Consider the following 23,545-nt stretch of genomic DNA (forward strand, 5'->3'; position numbering starts at 1 on the left):
CTTAAACCCATCAAATGATGATAAATAGAGTAATAAACATCATCTTCAAGGGTCATGAGAAAAAAATTATCGAAAATAGGGCGCATGGTTAAGACTTTTTATTAATATGACTAATTTGACCCTAATGTTTAGAGGGTGTATTCAATTGGGATTTTGAGGAATTTTAATTCTTTTAATGAATCTAGGGGTATTCAATCAGGATTTTAAGTGATTCTCTGAAATTCAATGTGTATTTAATTAGAATTTTAAGATAGTTTATTAAAATCCTTAGGAATCTGGGTATATTCAATTATGATTTTAAAGAAGTTTATAACATTACAGGTGTATTAAATTAGAAATTGATTTTAAAGAATTTGATAAAGTTGAGGAATTAGAGGGAATTGGAGAGATTTTGTAGTGTATTTTAAGCATCCACAAATCTCACATCTCCACATGAGATTTCGAGGGAATTGAATAAAAAATTTACATGGAATCTCTATAAATCAATTAAATTTCATAAACATCTATGAATTTATAAATGCATTAAAATCATTCAAATTCTTAATTGAATACACCCCTTATTCTCTAGAATTTTATTAACCGGGGACATTTCCCAAACATATTAGTAATAAATTTATCCAAAAAGGAAAAAGTGATTTCAATTTGAAATTTACTGATAAGACGAAAAATAATTTGAAATTACTGATAAACCCCTTTGGCAAAACTACCGTGCTAAATTTTTTCCCGGAAACCAAGCAGTCCAACTTTGTTCTCCTTCACCACCTCCAGCTGACCGCCCCCACCACCACCACAGCCAGACCGGACTGCCATGGATCCACCAAACGAATTCCCCGATGATTTTTCTTCCTTCCCTCCGATCCCCTTCGCCCTTTTTGTGCCCCCAGAAAACCCAATCCCTAACCCTAATTCAATCGCAGGGCCGATCCCAAACACTGTCGAAAACCCTAGCTCCGCCCATCTTCTTTCCTTCTCGGTCCCCAAGAAACGAAGACGCGGCAGGCCTCATCGCGTCGCGACGTCGTTTCAGCTACCTCTGATTCCCAACGGGGCTTTGAACGGTAATGGTAACGGTCTTGCTTCTTCTTCTAGTTCAATTTCAGCTCATTCGACTAGACATAATGTAGCAAACCCTAGTTCTTCGGCAAGAACCGTGCCTGATATCTCCGATGAGATCATTGTGATCAATAAGGATTCCACAGCCGAGGCGCTGATCGCCCTCTCGGCTGGTTTTCCCGCTGATTCCCTCACTGAAGAGGAAATCGATTTCGGGGTAATTCGAGTTATTGGCGGAATAGAGCAGGTCAATTACATTCTCATTAGAAACCATATAATTGCTAGATGGCGCGAAAATGTGTCGAATTGGGTCACTAAAGAGATGTTTGTTGATTCTATACCGAAGCATTACCATTCCCTTTTGGACTCGACTTACAAGTATCTAGTTTCACATGGATATATTAACTTTGGGGTTGCTCCGGCTATCAAAGAGAAGATTCCGGCTGAACCCAGTAAACCACATGTGATTGTGATTGGTGCTGGGCTCGCTGGTCTGGCTGCTGCCAGGCAAATGATGCGTTTTGGGTTTAAAGTGACTGTTTTAGAAGGCAGGAAGCGTGCAGGTGGACGGGTTTATACAAAGAAAATGGAGGGAGGAATTCGGGTAAGTGCAGCTGCGGATTTAGGTGGAAGTGTTTTAACTGGCACATTAGGGAACCCACTCGGCATTGTTGCACGCCAGTTGGGTGACGTGCTTCATAAAGTGAGAGACAAGTGCCCGCTTTATAGTTTAGATGGGAAGCCTGTAGATCCTGATATGGATATGAAGGTGGAAGCAGCTTTTAACCGTCTGTTAGATAAGGCAAGTACCCTTAGGCAGTTAATGGGGGGTGTTTCAGTTGATGTGTCTCTTGGTGCAGCACTGGAAACGTTCTGGGATGCAGTGAATGCTGAGGAGACAAACTTGTTTAATTGGCATCTTGCAAATTTGGAATATGCAAATGCAGGGTTAATATCTAAACTGTCACTTGCATTTTGGGACCAAGATGATCCATATGATATGGGAGGGGACCATTGCTTCTTGCCTGGAGGTAATGGAAGACTGGTGCAGACTTTGGCAGAGAATGTGCCGATTTTATATGAGAGAGTGGTGAATACCGTTAGGTATGGTAGTGACGGAGTGCAGGTTATTGCTGGCAACCAGGTTTTTAAGGGTGATATGGCTTTGTGCACTGTTCCACTTGGGGTTTTGAAGAGTGGGTCCATCAAGTTTAATCCAGAGTTGCCTCAGAGGAAGCTTGATGGAATAAAGAGGTTGGGGTTCGGACTGTTGAATAAGGTTGCAATGCTTTTTCCTCATGTGTTTTGGGGCACAGATCTTGAGACCTTTGGCCACCTTTCCGATGATCCAAGCCGTCGTGGGGAGTTCTTCCTGTTTTACAGCTATGCAACAGTTGCTGGCGGTCCCCTTTTGATTGCTTTAGTAGCAGGTGAAGCAGCACATAAGTTTGAGACCATGCCCCCTACAGATGCTGTGACCCGGGTTATTCAGATTCTCAAGGGTAATCCTTTCATTCTTTGAACTTTGATTGTATGATTTGTGGCTTTGACTTTTTGGCATAAGTGGATGCTATTTTCTCGTATATTTGACTACAAATTACAAAAAGACATATAGTTTCAACATGATTTCATTTTTAAAGAATTTTGTTATATGATCTGTTCAGAAGTCGTAGTTCCCATACCTATATGAAGTTCCTCAAGTTCGATAGTTAACCCAACAGTTAGTTATGGAATAGAAGTTGTCATAACAGATAATGATCTACATGTTAGAATGTATAATTTTTGGGGGGAATTGTTATTAGCACTTCAAAAATCTCATTCTACACTCCTCACAAGTGTATTTTTCTTTCTAATTATAGAAAGTTTGGAGTGCCAAATGAGATTTTTGGAGTGCTAATAACAATTCCCTTTTTGGGAATAAACAAACAATCACTAAACCCGGTTCTGGATTTTTGCGATGTCTAATCACGACTATTCTCAATCACTATTCTGGGTATCATTGGTGGTGCATTTTCAAGTTTCTAAATTTCAACCATTAGGCGGCTGCTGATTATAAAGTTATTTTTTATGAGGTGCTGACATAAATCAATGCAGGTATTTATGAACCACAAGGAATTACCGTCCCAGAGCCCATCCAAACAATCTGTACCAGATGGGGAAGTGATCCCTTCAGCCTAGGGTCTTATTCTAATGTTGCAGTAGGGGCATCAGGCGACGATTATGATATTTTAGCAGAAAGTGTAGGAGATGGACGACTTTTCTTTGCTGGTGAGGCTACCAATCGGAGATATCCTGCAACCATGCATGGTGCCTTTCTTAGTGGGCTCAGAGAAGCCGCCAATATGGCTCACTATGCTAATGCTCGAGCCCTGAGGATAAAAATTAACAGGAACCCATCAAAGAACGCCCATTCTTGTGCTTCCGTCCTTGCAGATTTATTTAGGGAGCCTGATTTAGAATTTGGGAGTTTTTCTGTTATTTTTGGTCGAAGGAATGCTGATCCTAAGTCGACGGCAGTTTTAAGAGTGACATTTAATGAGCCTCGAAAGAAGAGTCATGACAGTTCAAACCCTGATCAGCCGCATTCAAATAAGTTACTTTTTCAACAGCTTCAGTCACATTTCAATCAACAACAGCAGCTTCATGTTTACACTTTGTTATCTAGGCAGCAGGCTCTTGACCTCAGAGAGGTGCGAGGGGGTGATGAGATGAGGTTAAATTACCTCTGTGAAAATCTGGGAGTGAAGCTGGTGGGGAGAAAAGGATTGGGGCCTACTGCTGATTCTGTAATTGCCTTGATAAAAGCTGAGAGAGGTAATCGCAAACCTGCTTCAACTTCATTGGCTTTAAAGTCCGGTGAGTGGTTAATGCTGTTTTTTATCTGTATGGTTTCCTTAAAAATGTGCGAATTATTAGACTGTAGAAATGGGAATAACAATTAAAGTGGTTTTGTAGGGACATCAAAGCTGAAAGCTGGCAATTTGAAAAAAAAATTAGTCAGGTATGTGTTCTGAAATCTTGTGTTGTTTAGATATAGTTCATGTGTCTCTTTTTTCTCACAAGAAAAATCTCTTATACTCGATTAATTTATCAATTTATTCTCTTGTTATTTTTCTTTATTTTCCCAGAAGGGCCAAAATAATACGCGCTGGTAATGGGTCAGCCCCTTCTGCTAATTCAAACTTGGTTAATGGTAAAGTGTCAGATGAAACTACCACAAGTCAGGCTCCCTCCAGCACACTTGGTCCAGGTAAACTTGGGGAGGTCCTTTCCATATTTTTATCACTCTATGCATATTGAACGATTTAGTGGTACCGAATTGTCTTCCCATTTGTTATGCCGGCGTGCAAGAAAGTCCTTGATTTCTTTTTTCTTCCCTTAATCTTTAAGTTTGTCTCTCTTTTTCTTAAGTTTTGTTCTTTACTTTTTCTCAGTTGAATGCATTTAAATTTGTATCTTTCTTCTGCATTAGTTTTTCAAATTCAATAATACTTTCTGCCGATAAACATCTCATATTGTTTTCCGTATTTTGTTAGGGCAAAACGATTCTGACATGTTGAAGAATGACTAGATGAACTTTTTCTGTTGAGCGGGGAGATATCATCAAATTTTCTTTGCCTTGAACGTGGAATATCAGGGAGCATTTTTACATTTTGTAGCTTTGAGATTTATATCCGTTGGCCTTGGTAGTTGGCCCTTCTGGTGCACACGCTTTGGCCCAATATATGGGACGGTTCCCATTCACTTTTCAGTACGTGATTAGTGGCCGTCCACCATGAAGACTTTATACCAAGTTTCTGCTACCAGCCTCGCAAGATCTATATTCTGCTCAGCATGTTCTTTTGCTGGATAACCACTGCTGCCATTCCCAATTGTAAAGAAATTTGTGCCGCTTGCTCTCTACCACTGAGGCCAAAGAGAAATGTGGCATCCAGTTGAAGATTGAGGAAGAGCAACTCCGTCCCGGTCTTTCAACATGCCTGAATAAAATGGAGATAAGAATCATGGTGACATGTTTGTCCTAGGACTTCAGATAAACCTCATGGACAATGCCTCCATTATAACTACTTTCTGACAATTGTCTTCAAGCAGATTGCGGTGAGCAGAATCGGGTGCTGCCCATGGCCGAGGCTTTAATTATGAGACGCCAGTGATTGTTGGCTGGTGGAATGATACTTGAGTTGTGATCTTTCCAGTTCCACAACTTGTTCGGTTAATATGTGAAGGAAGCAATCTTCGTGGATTTACACTGTTGATTTTTAACCCGAACTGCAAAACAATGTAAACAGATTTCTGATCATGATTTTACGATTTTCCTTGTACTACTATTTAGACAAGATGCAAGAAGCATTTTTCTAAAGCAATGGAATGATTAATTAGGTTTTGGGCGTGACGTTCTTGAGGATTTGGGACGGGAATTCTTATTAACCTTTTGCAGTTCAACGATGACAAATCTCATGGACGATAATTGTTGATAAGAAAACTCTCTCACATTTCGATCCATTAGCTTTACATTGAATTTGACTCGGTGCATCCTTCAAGAGCACAACAATGCCACGAGCCTACGATACAAGGAGAACTTTAACAAAAAGCTTATGGTACTGTTTATTTTAACGAAAAATCATATTTTTACACTAAAAAGTCAATTATGATACTATTCATTTTACCCTTTATATTGTCTTGATCGTTAAAACTCAAAGTTTTCAAGCCTTTTTCATTAGTTTTTCTGCGATACAAGATGGAGTGAGTCACAGCGGATATACAACTCCTGCCACGACGGAATTCAAGAATCCTTATAGCCGATCCACATTATACTCTATTCACACATCATAATCAAATACCGTAAGCTCTTACAGTATACATAATAATCGAACACCATGTGTACATTACCACCCATAGAAAATAACACGCGACAGTATGCACAGGCTAAAGCTCTTTCAGTATCGTAACATTGACAAGCTAAAATCTTGCCGCATCGCTTGTTGCTCTGCAATTATCTAGGTTACCGGCTCCTTCCAACCACTCCTTTAGCTTATTTTCTTTATCAGCCTTGAATTCATCATAGTTTTCTGCCATTGGTAATAAATGAGGAGTCGACAAGCTCTCATCAGCTTGTTCTTCTTGTGGTTCGTCAGCAACAGGACTCGACAAGGGCAACTCCTCAGCTTCTACATCCGGCAGCATAGATGAACTGGTGCTTGCAGAAGCAACCGATAGTGATGGGTTAGAATAAGAGGTCTGTGTTAATTCTTCAGGATCACGTTGCGGCCACTTGAAACCACTTGCTTTTTGTCTGGCAGATTTGATCACATTAGAAAAATAACCGCTTTCAGTATCCTGTTGGCCATCGCTTGGGTTACGAACCCAACTTGTTGGCTTCCAAGAGCTTGTTCTTCCCATCTGAAAACCTGATGTTTGCTTATGGATTACACCTCTCTTCGGCTTCTTTGTTGACATAAGCGCTAGAGATTTCTTTATATCTTTAATCATCTCATCGGCAATGGGGACCCCACATTCTTTCATTGATCTCACCGTAGCTATGGAATCCTCTGAATCCTCAGTGTGCAAAGCTGTTTGACGAGACTTTTCCACAACATTACTTCTAAGACTAACGAGATTGGGCGCTGCATTTTGTACATGCTGCTGAATATAAAAAAGCCCGACTGACGGTTCGTTTGCAACGTAGCTAATCATCTCTCCCAAGCCTTCAGTTATCTCCATAAAGCCATCCGCGGTGGAGAATTCATGCATCTTCTCATAGCCAAAGGAAGTTCATCACTGTTTTTGTCAAAAAATTGAAGATTGTCAGAAAAGTTAAATGGTAAACCTGAAAATAATAAATCAATGCCGTAGATTCACTTTGTGGCTTCGTGCATCTTTACTAATCGATACACAAATTAAACAACGAAAGGCACTCGAGAGCCATCTTTACTAATCTATACTATTGTGGTTTAAAAATCAAATGCAGTTCAAGATGTGTAGAACGAACTCAACTGTAAAACAACAACAAAGCCTTATCCCACTAAGTGGAGTCGGCTTTATGAATCCTAGAACGCTGTTGAGCTCGGTGCCAAGTCAATGAAAACTCAACTGTAAAACAAGAACTTATATTTCAACTGCCTACATTGATAAATTTATCGGCGACCTGATATTCTTGGGGAGCAGATTGGCACTCCAAAATAGTCAATCTCCACTCCACCCCATCAATTTTCTTACAGATTATTTTCGATCTTTCGCGTGCAGATTTCGAATCAAATTACTTGCCTATTGTCTTCCAAATCATTACGCATACCGAAAATACGAAACCATTGACCCAATAGACAAAAAATTAAAGATTTCAAATTCCAATCAATACCCATCTCAGGAAACAACAAATTATCCAATACCCAATTCCCAGAATCCGATTTTTCATTGATTTATCCAAACAGAAAGCTGAAGAACTAACAAATACGAAAGATATATGAGCAAAAAAACATGGGTACCTTTAGTAGTAGGTCAGAGGAAACCCTAGTGAGGTGGTGTGTTATTGCAGAAGAATAATCTGGTTTTGAATCGCCTGAAGCTTTGTTCGCAGCTGCATATTTCTTCGGGAGACAGCAATTCTGTAAATCCGATGATGATATCTCTCCATCTGTCCATTCATAACCCAACCACCACTCAATACAATCTACTTTTTTCTTTTTGTTTTATTTATTTTTTCGGATTTGACAATCTCACGTGCTCTCCACGTGGGATTAACAGATATAGGCAAAACGAAAGGGGAAAATTGGACTAGTCCCCTCTCCGGATTCACTGGGATCTTGGTAGTTCATTGTCCAGTCAGTTTTCGTCAGGTACCATTTATATTTAATTTTAAATTAAATAATTAAATAATTTTTTACTGCACGATGCATAATGAATGGATAAGATGTGAGTATCCCTAGGATTCCCACAATTTGAATCTGGATAAGATTTAAATCTGTGAAATACACGTGGTTCGTGTCTATTATGTTGTTGTTGTTTTTTTTTTTTTTTTTTCTTTTCATACAAGTGATCTTATTTCAATGAATTTTTTCTATTTTGACAAATAGTTGTACTTTTGATCACATTTTTGATAGACTGCTCTTGTGAACAAATTGGACTTCAAAACTCCACATCGCCCTTCATTAATCAAAAAGGAAAAGAAAATGCAGTGAGGCCTAACAATACCTAACGACACCCCCCAACTTCATTAACCAGTAAAGAAGAAAAACATAGCAACGCACTAACGACACCAAATTATATCCTCTAACTCAGATTTCAAAACACAACACTGACAACATTTATTAGTTCAAGAAACTGTCTCCTTCATTTTTTAACCACCACATGCAAAACAAAACACTCAATTGCGAAGGGGTCACCACCAAGAGCAAAACAAAACAAAACACTTTCCTAGTCATTGAACCGGAATAGTTCAAACTGATAAAAAGAGAGTGTCGTTGAATGTCGTTAGGATATCTCTACATTTTTATTTCCTTTTTAATTAATGAAGGGCAACGTAAGCTTTTCACAACCAAATTTGATCACAAGAGAGTTTTTAAAAGTGTGACCAAAAGTGCAACCATTCGTCAATTGAAGACTATTGATTTGCCTGTTAAATGTATGGAGAGCAGAGTGAAAGAGAATGGTGACAATTGACTGGAAAAGAAATCAATTGCAAATTTAAGGGGCTTAATACTAAAATAAAAAATTTGAAGGGCCAAATGTAACGAGTATCCATAGTTCAAGGGCGTTGGTAAAGGATTTCACAAAAGAAAAAACAAAGGCTCTGACTGAAATTTGGGAGCTTCGAGAGTGAGATCGACAATGGCGGAGAAGAGGAGGAAGAAGAAGAACAGCAGCGATGAAGACGAAGACGACACCTTCTACTACCGCTACGCCTCCTCCGCCCCACAAACCCAAAAACCCAAAAACCAAAAACCGCTAAGTGCGTCCGGCTCAGGAAGCCTAGCACCATCGAAATCGACCCTCTACGTCTCCAACCTCGACTACTCCCTCACCAATTCGGACCTCCACACCCTCTTCTCCCACTTCGGCAAGATCGCCCGAGTCACCGTCCTCAAAAATCGCGAGACCCGCCAGAGCCGCGGCGTCGCCTTCGTCCAATTCGTCTCCCGCACCGATGCTTCCGCGGCGGCGAGTGAGATGCACGGGAAGATACTTAACGGGAGAAAGCTATCCGCCTCCATCGCGGCTGACAACGGCCGGGCCACCGAGTTCATTCGGAAGAGGGAGTACAAGGACAAGAGCCGATGCTATGAGTGCGGCGAGGAGGGGCACTTGTCGTACGAGTGCCCGAAGAACCAGCTAGGGCCCAGGGAGCGGCCGCCGCCGAAGCGGGTGAAGAGAGGTGGCGGTGGTGGTGGTGGTAGTGGTAATGGCAGCGGGCCGGCGCCTGTGGACGAGGAGGAGTATGATAGTGGTGGTGAGAAGTTTGAGGATGATAATTGGGCGTCGGTGGTGGATGATGGGGCTGATCTGAGGTTGCGGTTGGCGGCAGAGGAGGCGGAGGAGAAGAAGAGGAAGAAGGTTACGAAGAAAGCTGGTTACTTTAGTGATGAGAGTGACAACGATGATGAAGATTGAGTGATTTGGTGAAGGGTTTTAGCTGGTTTTGGGAGGTGGGTTTTGTTTGGAAATGGAGGATTTCAAATGGGGCATCCTTCAAGGTATGTTCTTTTTGTTTTTCGATTTATGTTTCGATAATTTGTTCAGTTTGTGCTGTTTTTGATTGAGAAAAGTAGTCGATTTGATGCTGGTTGAGCTGAGCAACAGAGTAGTAATGTCGTTGCAGTTTTACATTATGTGGGATTTGATCATAAATTTCGTTGCAGTTTGCTTCGATTTTTGTTGATTTGAAAAGCATGATCAAATAGCTTTGCTTGTTGCATACAAATACTTAAAGCTATGCAATAAATGCATTTTGTTGATTTTCATGTGAGGTCATGGCATAATATTTCCACATTGTACGATCTGATCATAGCTTCGAGCATCCATAGTGTTTCCACATTTCCCCGGTGCGTGAGTTTTCTTAGATCATAGAGTTTTTCCTTTTTGGTAGAAGCTATGTAAAACTTGAACAACCTAAAACAAGAAGAAAACCGTGACATAGTTCAAGTTGTTGTGTGTTCTGCATATCTAATTAGAAGTTGGTCGCTAATGAAATCAAATGTTGATTCGAACTCTTCATTCAATTTAGGAGAAAATTCGACTTCACCTTTTATTTTCAGAAAACATTGTATTTTAAAGCCCTTTCCACCCCTTCATCTTGTTAGCCGGGTGGAGAGGGCGTCACAAGACATAACACAGACAAATTGTTATGCTTGATTGGATTTGCGGAGTTTAGGGCTAGCCTCTTAAACACCAAGGTTCTCATGTTCATACGGGTTCTAACTCGTCCTACGTGTTCATGCTTTTAAAGCCCTTTCCACCCCCTCATCTTGTTAGCTGGGCGGAGAGGGCGTCACAAGGCATAACATAGACAAATTGTTATGCTTGATTGGATTTGCGGAGTTTAGGGCTAGCCTCTTAAACACCAAGGTTCTCATGTTCATACGGGTTCTAACTCGTCCTACGTGTTCATGCTTTTAAAGCCCTTTCCACCCCCTCATCTTGTTAGCTGGGCGGAGAGGGCGTCACAAGGCATAACATAGACAAATTGTTATGCTTGATTGGATTTGCGGAGTTTAGGGCTAGCCTCTTAAACACCAAGGTTCTCATGTTCATACGGGTTCTAACTCGTCCTACGTGTTCATGCTTTTAAAGCCCTTTCCACCCCCTCATCTTGTTAGCTGGGTGGAGAGGGCGTCACAAGGCATAACATAGACAAATTGTTATGCTTGATTGGATTTGCGGAGTTTAGGGCTAGCCTCTTAAACACCAAGGTTCTCATGTTCATACGGGTTCTAACTCGTCCTACGTGTTCATGCTTTTAAAGCCCTTTCCACCCCCTCATCTTGTTAGCTGAGTGGAGAGGGCGTCACAAGGCATAACATAGACAAATTGTTATGCTTGATTGGATTTGCGGAGTTTAGGGCTAGCCTCTTAAACACCAAGGTTCTCATGTTCATACGGGTTCTAATGCTTTTTGCAGGAGATAGGCGAAACAGTCATCATCGTATCAAATTGATCATAGCTGATTTGCAATGCGGTCGAGTTGCTGATAGCTTGGATCGCTTCGGCACTTGCAACGGAAATGCTTCCTCTTGTGTTATGCCATAGCTTTTTATTTTTTATCACTCATTTATATAGTTGTATAAGAAGGTTTGTATGGTTACAGTTTCCATTTCTCTTTGATTTGTAGGGTTGTGTATTTATACCCGTTTTGTATGCAGGGACACCCTGAAATTTCATTTAAAATATAAAAAGATATAATTTGGAACTCACAACTAATTACGCCACCACCATTGTTGTCGTCACGGCCACCACTGCCATCATCGTTACCTCTATACCCCCAACAACCGCACGCTAGAATTGGCACCACCATCATACCCTCACCATTGCCGCTGGCGTCACCACCACTGCTGTTGGCGCCGCTATTGTAGCCACCATGAAGATTTATGAGTGCTTATGCACTATTTCTTCAACGGTAATACAATCGAAATAGAGTGGTGGACAAAATGTTACCACGATGATTTATGAGTGAAGTTGGGCCGAATTCGTACTAGTTTGGTATTGAGATATTTTTATAAAAAGTGAAAAAAAAAAAAAAATTAAGCTAAAAAAGATGTTTGATAAACACTTAAAAACAGTTTATTTTCACAGTTTTGGATGAAAAAAAATTGAAAACGTGAAGAGCTTATTCTCACAGCACAGCAGAATCAGGTTTTTTTTCAAAGCACAGCAACATTAAACCAGCCCTTCATCTAGGATAAATGTGTCAATTTTCTCTTCTATTAAATTCCTTTAAGCTACGTAAACTCGGACAAATAAAAGGAGCAAGAAACTTATAATGAGGCAAGTTCAGGTTGAATTTTCTGTTCTCTGCATATCTGATCACAAATTTGGTCGGTAGCGAAATCAAATGACTTCTCGTTCACGTTAGGGGAGTGGCATGATTTATACCAAGAGGGTTTTTATAGAGTCAATATAATTGTGAGAATTACAATAACTTTCTTTCTACAAGCGATAATGGAGCAGGGGAGAATCGAACCTAGGACTCCGGGTGCAGAGTAAATACTCATAATCGCTTGAGCTACAAACCCCTAACGACAATTCCAATAACTTTGAAGATTACATTACCTCTCTAATGTAAACATTGCATAAACTAGAAGCAAATTTCAAGCGCAAAAATAAAACTGAATCTTGAATGGTCGAATCCGCATAGCCTATGCATTTTCCTTTTCTTTCGCAGTCTGCGTGGAGATAAAAATGTATTGCCGGTTAAATGAAAGACCGATGATTTTCATATATTTAGGAATGGGGCAAGAAAATAGACTCACTAGCATTTCATGGTCCCCCACGATCTCTTCTATCAACTCCGCCAGAGGTTTATCGGCACTGTTGGGAACAAGAGCCGCAAAAATGGCTGGTTCGAGTCCTGTATATCAAAAGAGTAACGCCGTTACGCCAGTATGGAAATGGACATGACAAATGTCTTCAAACAGAGAACGGTAATTCAGTAGTTAAATACATACTGAGAGCAGTAAATAAGAAAAGCAGGAAGCGATACGGGGGTACAAGAACGAGTCTATGTTGCTTAATACATACAAATGTCTTCCACTAAATAACTAGTTATTTGATGGATAGAGAAACTTAAAGGTACCTGATTCCGGGAAAGAATCAATGAACACCATCATCTCCTCCCCACTGAGACCAGAGAAGAAACAGATTCGTGGCAGCGGCGTAGCAATCTGCAGAGCAGAACATGTCAACTGCAGGAGACCAGCTACAAGTTTCCTACTTAACAGGTCAGATAAGATGCTAATAATCCTTCAATTTGTAAGCTCCCTAAACCCGTTGTTTCATCTAAAAGATAATTACTGTGTAGCCTCCGCTCCACTGCGCTTAAATGCTAAACCGCATCTTTTGTTGACTAATTTTGCATGAAATTACTAAACATTAAAACGATTTGTAAACTGATGCTTTAAGAACTCCGTAAACAGAAAGAAACTACGGAATAGATGGAAAATTTTAATTAGTTTAAGTGCTATGATGATGAAAATATACTTTACATTATAACAACACGAGCATGGAGGCCAAATTAGAGTATCTTCAGATGTCCAGATGTTTTAAATTTTGCATTTCCGAAGTTCATCAAACAGACATGAATTTTAGATGACCAGTATTCAACGTACGGTTTTCAGCAAGAACTAGTAATTAGCAAGGTGAAGATTTTCAACCTGTAATGCTTCCAAATTCGGCTGGCTTGTATTCATCGCGTCCCAAAGTGAACGAGTAATCATGTCTTCAGTACAATAAATAACCTACATTAACAACATTAAACAGAAAAATGGCAAACATGTGAAGAAATCAGACATATTTCCCTTATCACTATGGTATCAGTACGATTGATTGGCTGCTGTTTTCGATTTTGTAGGTCAACCTTGAAAAGGTAAACGTCCACAGGGAACGAACATAGTAACAAATATACAAGATTACCTTGAGGAATTCTCCGTCTAGCTGTTTCAAAAACTGTTGGATCTGCACGAGAAGACACATAAGATAACACAATGAGTGCAAACCATGATTCATAGGTGTAGCACTAGCCATTTATAAGTACAACGAGCAACGCTCTGAGATGAACGTTACTTGCAGCGGTTTCAGAAAACTGGTTTTAAAACTTTTGAAAGCAGCGATGTCAGAATGTTCTCTAGCTTTCTAAGATTCACTAACTTCAGTCCATAATCTATTGATCTTTGTAGAAATTTCTTACTACTATATAGATCTTGAAGAGATCCTGCACTGCCCCATATGATCAATCATACGGCAAGCATGAACGTTCAGATGGAGAAATGAAAATGCATTGGTCAAGACAAATAAACGCTTCAGAAACGAGAAAAGTAAATAGATGGAAAACAAGTTACCTTCTCAGCTTCCTCCACTTCAAACCCCAACAATAACAAAGCCTAGAAACGAGAAAGTTTGAATCTTCAACCTCATTTGTAATTGTAATATCATTTATCGGCATACATCTATAAACAGATCAATGATTTACATTTGCAATTTCTTGCAAAATCAGATTCTAAAGTGGGAATTCAATCTCTGATTCGAAAGCTCGTTTCTTCAATCAAAACAAGACTGTCATCAATTCTTGTCTTTAAATTGAAGGGCATGCTTGCAAACATATATAGAGACATTGGCAGACTGTTATGATCGAAAACAACTGGAGCGAAACTAACCGCAACTTACAGGTGGGCCAAATATCATTTCATCTGCATTTAGAGGAACGAATTTTGAATCTTCAATCAACTCACTAGGAACTCCTGTAAAGTTGTAAAAACAAATTAAACAAAAGCAGTGATAATTAAGCAATATGTCACATAGTACAACGTCTAGTGATATTCATCTCCGCTTATAGGTCTTAGGTTCGACTCTCGAGAATTCAATGTCCCTTGTTCAAGCTCAGTTTAGACTATGCTAGTGATTTTTGAGTGATAAGGTTTCAAGTAAATCCCAAAGCCAATCCATTTCTTTTTCGCTATCGAAAAGATTTACAATTTAGCTCCAACACCAAAAATGTTTAGGAGGAACGGAAATTGAGTACCTTCTCTTTCAGAAGAGGCTCTTGGGGTGCTCTTGATGAGCTTCAACTGATGGCTTCTGTAATTTTCCGACGACGAAGAAGAAGAACGTGTTGAAATCTTTGGAGGCAGCAGAGGATTTGAGGAAATTGAAGGGGTAAAAAGCAGAGGAGAATTGTTGAGTGAAGTTTTCATAGAGAAAGCAAGAGCAGAAGCTGCCATTGAAGAAGATTTTGCAGTCTTTTACTACACAGAGCTCCACAATTTACGAACACGTTTCCATGGGAGTCGATAAACTTGGTTCCAAATTTAAACGGGTTTCGGGTTTATCTTGGCCCAAACTTTGAGATAATTGGGCTTTAAACCCGTTACTCCCAATTCTTTTGTATTTTATTCTCCGGTGACGCGACGAGATTGAGGCAGGGGAATCTTAAGCAAGATGAAGATATTCTTAGATGAAACAGAGGTATTTTTCTTGATCAGTATGTCTCTCATCATGTGATGGTATACCGTCGATATAGAGATACGGAAATCTAAGACAAGGCATTCGGAGAGTACATCTTATATTAAATGCTCGAGTGTATAATAAATTCTCGTAACGGGAGATATCCTGGCATGGGAATATCCCTCCGCTTCTATGGTAAATCCTCCCTTCGTATGCAAAGGTGAATGCTCTCTGTTGGATGGTCATAATACGTTCAACTACCTACTTTTGCAAACAAAACGAAGGCGAAATCATGTTAGAATACATATATTATTGACAAGCAGTCTTTCTTATTCATCTTAAAAGTAGTGTAAGCAAACATAGCATATTGTATGGTAAGATCTCCCCTCGCGTGCAAAGGTGAATGCTTTCATCCGCTTCAGCTCCATAACTTCGCTGTTGCAGGATGTATCACGTTCAACTATGAACTATCGAAATTTTCGAACAGAACGATCATAAAAGACGACTAATCAGATATTTGCCCACAAGCAGTCTTTCTTATGCATCTTAAAATACTGCAAGCAAACATAGCGCATTGTCTAGAAACGCTATTAGCTTCACCAGCCTAGGCAAAATATTTACAAGCGCATTGAGAAACCACGGAAATCCATCCTATACTCTTCACTCCGTTCATGTTGCGGCGTAAAATCACATCTGAGCAACCTGTTTTTCTGGTTCACCTGCGGATTCACCAATTGATCCCCGAGTCCACCTCCTCAACATCTCCAGTGCAGCCTTGGGCTGGTCCATCGGAACCATGTGGCCGGCATCATGGACCTGTTTGTTGCAAGACAACGTAACACATAACTAGTTCAGCAATCGGGATCGGTAATTAATCAACGTCTATGGATAGAGAGAAATGCAGATATGTGAGAGATGGAAACCCAGATAAGTGAGGAAGGAGAGAGAAAGAGACCTTAAGGAAGCTAAGAGGCCCATGGTTCTTGAGAACTCCTGCTTCTGAATTATCGACAACAAAAGGAACTTCCGGAGAAGTTACAAACTGTTTCTGACCTGACCATTCCATGGCATGGACCCATCTTGAGTTACCTATCACATACAAATTTATATGCTACGGGTAAGAATTACACATCACAAATTAAAAGATAATAATATTAATGATAGGTGGTTTGGCATGTCGTATCAAACAAAACCTAAAGACCTACCAAGCCAGTTGCAGATTAGATCATATTCTCCTGCATACACAAGCAGTTGGATTCCGTCCTCGAGAAGAGTGGGGATGCCCACTTCGAGGTTCCTCATCCAGTCCACCAGCATGGCTTCATACACTGTAGAGCTGCATGAAACAAATTCGATGTCCCCAACTCCAAGTGACTCTCTAACAGGCTTCAGGTTCAGGAATTTCTCCATGTTTGAGAAGTCATAGCAAAGGCTCCCCTCACACTTCTGTCTGATGTCATAGTACTGCATATTCATAATAAATTAGTAAAAACTCCCATCAAACTTCAGATCAATAGTGGAATACCAAATGACAACGTAATGTTTAAAGAGCAATCATTCTGTCAATGATGAGTAACTGATCTTCTTACATTTATGTTTCCGGCCTTCGCCATGATGCTACTGAATATGGTATTGCAAACAAAATATGAAGCCATGCAAGAGACTGTACCATCAGTGCCTGAAAAAACCGGAAGTACATGTTTATTAATATTTACAAAAGCACCAACTAATTGGCTAATATGTAAAGACACGCTTGCGTAATAAAAATAAAATAAAAAAAATCATAGCTTAGAAAAGAGGAAAAAATACATAAAGATGGGATACAATAAAAGAGAAAGGGGCCACCCCCACCATGTTGACATGAAAACGATCAAAAGAACTGCAAATTCTAATTAACAAATTTGCATGTCTTAGGGTCTAAACTTAAGGAGAAGCTAATAGAGATTTGAAAAAAGGGAACCAGAAAATGAGGAAGGGGCCACTAAAATATGTCACTTACCACAGAGCTTTATAGCCATTTCACAAACTGGAAGCACTTTGTTAATACGATTATATTCAGTTGCTGTGATTAAGCCATTGTCCAACGCAAAATCTGTGTAAGCCTTATACTGGACTGCAGGATCAGTAAGCCCATTGCCAATGGCAAATCCCTGTTCAACAAGTTTTTTCTAAATTTATTAAACCACGAAATGACCCGTTACAATTCTCAAAACAAGGTAATACTTGAGATATGTACCTTCAAATTTATATGGATTCCTTCTTTGGCTTTGTTTCCTTTGTGGACTCGAGCAGCAAAAGCTGGAATATAGTGTCCAGCATATGATTCTCCAGTTATGAAAAAGTCATTCTTTGCCAACTCAGGGTGCTCGGCAAAGAAGGCCTAACATCATTGAAAGGCACAATAAGTCATGCTACTATTCATTACAATAATAAACCTTAAACATCTAAGAAGTTTGCTTTCTTCCAAAATTCTCCAGATAAAAATCATGCAGGTTTTCTCCTAAAAAACACTGCAGTTAAGTTTGACATTGAAATTAATATATAGATATATACACACGTATTACTTCCATTACACTTAATAAATTACTGGTTTAGAAGTGAAGGATAAATGACACACCTGTAAGAAGTCATAAAGGTCATTACTAATACCATCTTCAGAGTGACGAATGTCACGTTTGTCACTACTATAACTGAAGCCAGTCCCAATAGGCTGGTCAACATACAGAAGATTAGATGCCTGCAAAACAGGAAAATGTGAAAAAAATAAAGGTTACCTCTCAGGAAAATGAAGAAAGAACCGACATGTCTTACTGAAGCAGGATGCCTCTAAATTAGTGACGGCCTCAGATATCATGCAGGGACAAGTAAATATAAGTGAAGACGTGCTTACGGGTCAGTTTCATACCGGTGCAACATGATTTAGAAAAAGGTTCCATGAACGATAATTACAAGAAAATGTTACCACATAAGGGGCAAGGACAACAAGTACAACTACCAATTTTCAATATACGTACAACGTTGGCAAAAATGAACTAGTCAATTGACAGAGAGTCTCATATGGATACCTTATCCCAGCCATACTCGTTCCACAAAAGGGACAAGTTATTTGCAATCGTGAAAGGACCATTTTCATAAAATACAGCCAATTCACTGCTGCACCCCGGACCGCCAGTCAACCAAATAACAACAGGGTCCTTCTTGTTGGTGCGAGACTCGAAGAAGAGATAGAACATCCTACATTACCACACAAATTGAATAGTAAGAACACCAAGCAAGCAGCTAATTCACTATACAAGCCAAAAAAATCCAAAATTCCGCATAATTTAACAAATTTGAGGTCCTATTTTCCTAAATTAAGGCCCAGCTAAGCATAAAATTTCCGCATAAAACCCTAAAATTCAAATGAAATCAAAATAAAACCCCCTAAAATACTCCAAATTCACGATGCAGTACGACTTAACAGTTCAACGTATCATAAAAACAACGAAATTCAAAGAGATTAAGAAGCTCACTTGGCGGCATGAGAATGCTCGATCTTGAAGTACCCGGCATGGTGGCCGAGGTCCTCGACGGAGACTCCGGATTCAATGAGGTTGGGGAGCCTGAGTGGCTTCTCGACGAGCCTAGGCGCGTCGGCGACGGCGGCGGTCGAGGAATCGGGGCCGTCGATGATGTTGATGTCTTCCTCGGGAAAGAGATTGAAGGCTCTGATCAGCTGCTTCGCGTGCACGGACGGGAAGCTGGACCTGGCGAGCCCGAGAGGGTTCGTGAGCTTGGCGGCGGCGATCGGAGAGAAAAGTAGGAGGAGGAGGTGAAGAGAGAGAAAGGTGAGGAGGTGAGGGATGAGAGAATTCGTGCGTTCCATGGCTTGTGCGTCTGCGTTTTGGCCAGAGAGAGAGAGAGATTTCCCGGGGAGAAGAAGGCGCCAGGCGGTAACTAACAGTCGCGTGGTACGACGATTTATAAGTGGACTGTAAAGTTGTTGGGACGAGTGGGTTCGTGGAAGTTTCCGGTGCATCAGGTACAGAAATTGAACGGATCTGGGACGTTGGATTTTGGCTCTGTGGGGTCCGTTTATTGGAGTTTTGGTGGTAGTCCTGTGGAACGGGGTGCAGGGGATTTGGACCTGGTTGCTTTCGCTTGCAACAAAGGAATTGCTTTAAATTAAATATAAAAGCGGAAAGAAGGGAGGTGGGGTTGTAATTACGTGTAAAGCGGCATACTGTTAGAGGACTGCACGCGACAGAGGTGGTTTTTGAGGTTGGGGATGATTCCTTTCCATGGCCTTCATTCACATCGCGTGAAGGAGAAGTTGTACCGACCTCATGCAGGAGGGATTCTTGGATAGGGCCGTCGTATAGGACAGAGCTGTCATACAAAATTACGTTTGCATCAATTGTGTTCATGAACGATTGTTAGTTGTTGATTCATGTGCTGATAATTTATAACGATATAAGTGTCGAAATATCCTACATTGATCGTATTTTTGTAAAAAGAAGTATTTTATCCAACATGGTAATGCTACACAAAGAAAGAGGTGCTCCAGCCTATTCAACATGATATTAGAGTCAGAGAGTAGACTCGTACTGTACTACCACATGATAGGTGGATTCCCTTGGCCCCCGTGATAATGTTGGGTCCTTTGGCCACACATGTAGGGTGAGTCCCCTTGACTTTGGTTGTCGATATGTGGATTTCCCACGTGTAACTCACTAAGTGGGTCCCACATGAGAAGGTATTGAAATATCTCACATTAGTTATATCTCTGTGAAAATAAGAGTTTAAATATCCTAACTCCACTCCAACTAATAACAAGACTTTTTATGATAAAACCCTACACGTTTAGTAATTTGAGCCGCGCGTGGACGGAGATTGGATGGGCTAGTTTTGCAAATAACTTGGGGATCAAGATAGATATGGAGAGAAAGTGAAGTAGGAAGGACGGTGCTGATTGAGTGACTTTTTGGATCAAGGTAATATACTCAGCAAACGCACGAGCATAACGTCAGTTAGCAGAACAAGAAGCAACTCCAATTCAGCAAGAATTCCGAAAATAGTCACCGTCAGAATGCTATATATAGCCTTAGCTTTACAACAGAGTCTGACACCAGCTCGAGGTAAGGCATGACGGTTACGCATGCCTCGATGATTGTCAGCCGTTAATGCATACGAACTCGGCTGATCATTCATTGCAGCATCATAACCATTACTCACACGATGTTAAATAAATTGATTCAACTAGTATTAGACCTCTTGGTTTTGAAAGTCGAGTATAAGACAAACAAAACTATGTAACAAATTGTATTAATGTATAGGCTTGTTTGAAAGTGCTTTTAAAATAACTTAAAACGCTTTTGGTGAAAGTATTTTGGGTTCCAAAAGCACTCTCCTCAAAAACGCTTTCAGTCATTTTAAAGACACTTCCAAACGAGCCCTACAACATTTGTCTCATTTATACAAAGCAAGCTGTGTCTATAGCCCTTAATGAAGAAAACAATAAACTTCTGAACTTTAAGATGCCTCTACAAAATACACAAAGAAGTTTTCCTAATATGAAGGGAACGAACTGCGGGAACTACATGAAAATTTTACGATCTCACTTGGGCAAGCCGCGCCCTCAGTGCTTCCAACTCTGCCTCATTGTCTGCACCCTCTGCTATAGCTTCTTCCTGCACGGATTAATGACAAGTTATTTCAATGCATCTTGCAAGGAACAACGAAAAGATATAAAAATGGAGTCTACGACACATACTTGTGACGCACTGGCTCTCTGGGCTGCTACCTTTGTCCTCTCCTTCCGCACAGCTTCTGGGAGCTGTGCAGCCATCTCACCAGCTATTTCACTGAGGACCCTTTCGACTTCTTCTTCAGTTTCCTCTTCTATATCTTCTGAATCTAATGCCGTATCAAGAGCATCATCTACGAATTCTTCAATCACGCCAGCCTGTATGACCAATAGAGTGTTACATCTAAAGATTTCAAGAATAAAGCAGCTATATAGACAGTATACTGGCACGTAAACACGTTCCACATTGCAAAAACTCTGAAGCTTCAGATATGCTTCAGTCTCATCTCTCCTCATCATTAAAAATATACCATTCCCAAAACAGGGAGCCAGTCCAAAAGGTGCACTCGGTTATAATTCGTTCTCTCCATGTTATAGAAAAGAATTTGTAACATTCAGCACTCTCATTGTTCATTGATTAAATAAGTGAAAATAAAAAATAATAACACCCAACTTTCTACATAAACTGAGTTCAGATATTTCAATCAAATCATTTATTCGATAGAACAGCTGTAAATTATGTGAAATGATACCCTGTATAACATTTTAAGCCAAATAAACAAACATGAAATAAATAAGTACAAAATTAAAGCAAGAGATTGATCCCCTGCTTAAACACGAGTGCGACACTGGAGACTATAGGGCAATCAGGGGGGAGTCATAACTTCTAACAGCCACCCAAAAAGCACTTTAAGGTATCTTACCTTGGTGATTTCTTTGGTAAATTCATGCATCGTGATGGCCATTTCTGGAGCTTTCATGAGGTTATTCACAAGTTTCATAACCTCTGTACTTTTTGACAGATGACCCACGGTACGGGCAAGTGCTGCAAGCACATACAACATATCAATACCATAAAGCTGATTTAAACAATGGAGAAGGGGGTAGGGTGGATTGAAGAGTAACATGCTAGGCACAAATTCAAGACAACATAAGCATAGGGGAACTAAAATAATAATTTTATGTGTGTGAAGCAATACCAACACTTTCTCCAAGGTGCATAGATATCGAATTCAGTTGTGCCTTATTCTCATGAAGCCGATTCACAACTTTCCTCGACATCACAATTTCCTTTGCAAGTGCCTGAACACAATTCACAAGTCGATCAACACATAGAACATGCATAACGCGATGATCAAAACAACAATAAGCTAACACAAGTAGCAGACATTCAATGTAAAGACCACATCGCTACCATCCTACACAGAAAATCCCAGGGAATTTAAAAACACCCGCATTCAGGTTTACACTTAAGAACTTCATTACAAATGGCCCAAAACCGTAACGTAGCTGAAACAGATTCCTACCAATACAAACTCCGAGAACAAAAACCATCTTGACATTAGTGACACTGAGTTCCAAAATCCACAAACCCTCTGAAACAGAACTACTATCGATTCATTGAACCTTCATAAGCTAATAGAAGGCAAAGCTTTTCCCCTTCCAGTTTTCGACAAGAAGGCTTTTGTGTAACCAGTGTTTCTAAATTGCAACTAAAATTATTGACGATCGAGTGATCAGCAGTAAAGCTAAAATTTGGAGTACCTTGGCTGTAGCCATGTCATTTCTCTTGGCAGCCTCTCTGATAGATTTATGAACAGCATTCTCTTCTTTCTGTATATCTATGAAACAAAAACCCCATCTTTCTTTTTAGACTAAAATTAATCAACAGTTACACACAAACCCATCTCAGCCCAAAAATTCAAATAATTGACAAGAATTAAGAACAAAATAAAAGAAATCCGCACCAAATAAATTGAACCCAAAACGCAAAATTACATGTAATTTGAAAACGAGAAGAAAGATAATGAAAGGAGGAAGCTTTTGCCTCTGATTTGGCGCTCCATGTTGCGGCACTCATGGCGGAGGCGCCGCTGCCATTCTCTGAGTTGCTCCGACGGGTTAGGTTTCGGCTTCAACAAGCTCTTGACTTTGTTCATTTTTTTCCCGTTCCTTTTTCTCGCTGTTTCGAACTCTCTCCCTCTCTCTCTTTCTCTCTCTCTCTCTCTCTCTCTCTGGTTTCTCTAAGATCCAATCGGATTATCCGATGGTATGGTGTGTATCTCTGTTTCGTTTTTCCCTCCACTGAGACTTTTCCTTTCCGCGTTTACTTTCCAAGCGGCAGCCAGCAACGACCAACCGACGGTTCCTTCCCCGCGTTTTTACCTTCTTCTCCTTCTTCTTCTTCTTTTTATTTCTTTTTATTTTTTATTTTTTATTTTTTTTATATGTTATTTTTATTTTTACCAAAAAGGATCTGTTCGAATTCGAAATGTCTTATTTAAATGGGAAAATTGTGAATTCGGAAGTCAGGGATGCAGGAGACAGCGGGAGAAGTAAGAAATCGAGAAACTTAAAACGAGAGAAGTAAGGAATCGAGAAACTTTAAACAGGAGAAGTAAGGAAAAGAAATCGGAACAATTAATAGGAAAAGAAATCGGAACAATTAATTTGGTTATTGATTTTAGGTATTCATTTTCCCGATGTTAAGGAGAAACATCACATTTTTTCCAATTAAATGTGCTTACCAAACACATAAAAAGTTAGAAATTGAAACGATTC

The 23,545-nt window shown here is 40.0% G+C and overlaps 6 protein-coding genes across 7 annotated transcripts; 2 read left to right on the top strand and 4 right to left on the bottom strand.

Annotated features, from left to right (window-relative positions):
- Nucleotides 1-698: 698 nt before the first annotated feature.
- FLD (protein FLOWERING locus D-like protein) lies at nucleotides 699-5,413 on the top strand. Its single transcript, XM_068459927.2, has 5 exons — nucleotides 699-2,555; nucleotides 3,148-3,909; nucleotides 4,009-4,054; nucleotides 4,182-4,303; nucleotides 4,590-5,413. Exons 1-5 carry the CDS (start codon nucleotides 809-811, stop codon nucleotides 4,622-4,624), a joined length of 2,712 nt encoding a protein of 903 aa, XP_068316028.2. The 5' UTR covers nucleotides 699-808; the 3' UTR covers nucleotides 4,625-5,413.
- A 327-nt stretch (nucleotides 5,414-5,740) lies between these two features.
- Nucleotides 5,741-7,714, bottom strand: LOC137720907 (uncharacterized). The gene is made up of 2 exons (XM_068460028.2): nucleotides 7,536-7,714; nucleotides 5,741-6,831 (listed from the first exon to the last, which is right to left on the bottom strand). Exon 2 carries the CDS (start codon nucleotides 6,802-6,804, stop codon nucleotides 6,013-6,015), a length of 792 nt encoding a protein of 263 aa, XP_068316129.2. The 5' UTR covers nucleotides 6,805-6,831; nucleotides 7,536-7,714; the 3' UTR covers nucleotides 5,741-6,012.
- A 700-nt stretch (nucleotides 7,715-8,414) lies between these two features.
- U11/U12-31K (RNA recognition motif and CCHC-type zinc finger domains containing protein) lies at nucleotides 8,415-11,459 on the top strand. 2 transcript variants are annotated; one of them, XM_088695703.1, is made up of 2 exons: nucleotides 8,415-10,439; nucleotides 10,784-11,459. In XM_088695703.1, exon 1 carries the CDS (start codon nucleotides 8,878-8,880, stop codon nucleotides 9,655-9,657), a length of 780 nt encoding a protein of 259 aa, XP_088551829.1. In that variant the 5' UTR covers nucleotides 8,415-8,877; the 3' UTR covers nucleotides 9,658-10,439; nucleotides 10,784-11,459. The 2 variants fall into 2 exon arrangements, with proteins under 2 accessions (XP_088551829.1, XP_068316219.2); XM_068460118.2 differs by having other exon boundaries at nucleotides 8,777-9,740; nucleotides 11,165-11,459.
- A 669-nt stretch (nucleotides 11,460-12,128) lies between these two features.
- On the bottom strand, nucleotides 12,129-15,057 carry LOC137721044 (vacuolar acid trehalase). The gene is made up of 8 exons (XM_068460164.2): nucleotides 14,777-15,057; nucleotides 14,422-14,495; nucleotides 14,097-14,138; nucleotides 13,672-13,713; nucleotides 13,413-13,496; nucleotides 12,836-12,923; nucleotides 12,513-12,610; nucleotides 12,129-12,425 (listed from the first exon to the last, which is right to left on the bottom strand). The coding sequence occupies exons 1-8, from the start codon at nucleotides 14,973-14,975 to the stop codon at nucleotides 12,399-12,401; spliced, it is 654 nt and encodes a 217-aa protein (XP_068316265.2). The 5' UTR covers nucleotides 14,976-15,057; the 3' UTR covers nucleotides 12,129-12,398.
- Nucleotides 15,058-15,507: 450 nt separating this feature from the next.
- Nucleotides 15,508-19,493, bottom strand: SCPL49 (SERINE CARBOXYPEPTIDASE-LIKE 49). Its single transcript, XM_068459060.2, has 9 exons — nucleotides 18,711-19,493; nucleotides 18,264-18,432; nucleotides 17,816-17,935; nucleotides 17,435-17,578; nucleotides 17,198-17,348; nucleotides 16,788-16,876; nucleotides 16,404-16,662; nucleotides 16,154-16,287; nucleotides 15,508-16,014 (listed from the first exon to the last, which is right to left on the bottom strand). Exons 1-9 carry the CDS (start codon nucleotides 19,214-19,216, stop codon nucleotides 15,886-15,888), a joined length of 1,701 nt encoding a protein of 566 aa, XP_068315161.2. The 5' UTR covers nucleotides 19,217-19,493; the 3' UTR covers nucleotides 15,508-15,885.
- A 978-nt stretch (nucleotides 19,494-20,471) lies between these two features.
- Nucleotides 20,472-23,147, bottom strand: LOC137720509 (vacuolar protein sorting-associated protein 24 homolog 1). Its single transcript, XM_068459586.2, has 6 exons — nucleotides 22,812-23,147; nucleotides 22,529-22,605; nucleotides 21,964-22,066; nucleotides 21,688-21,809; nucleotides 20,951-21,142; nucleotides 20,472-20,867 (listed from the first exon to the last, which is right to left on the bottom strand). Exons 1-6 carry the CDS (start codon nucleotides 22,921-22,923, stop codon nucleotides 20,787-20,789), a joined length of 687 nt encoding a protein of 228 aa, XP_068315687.2. The 5' UTR covers nucleotides 22,924-23,147; the 3' UTR covers nucleotides 20,472-20,786.
- Nucleotides 23,148-23,545: the final 398 nt, after the last annotated feature.

The sequence above is a fragment of the Pyrus communis genome, chromosome 1 (assembly GCF_041283825.1).
Source record: "Pyrus communis isolate YQ-2024b chromosome 1, ASM4128382v1, whole genome shotgun sequence".
NCBI classification, from domain to species: Eukaryota; Viridiplantae; Streptophyta; class Magnoliopsida; order Rosales; family Rosaceae; genus Pyrus; species Pyrus communis.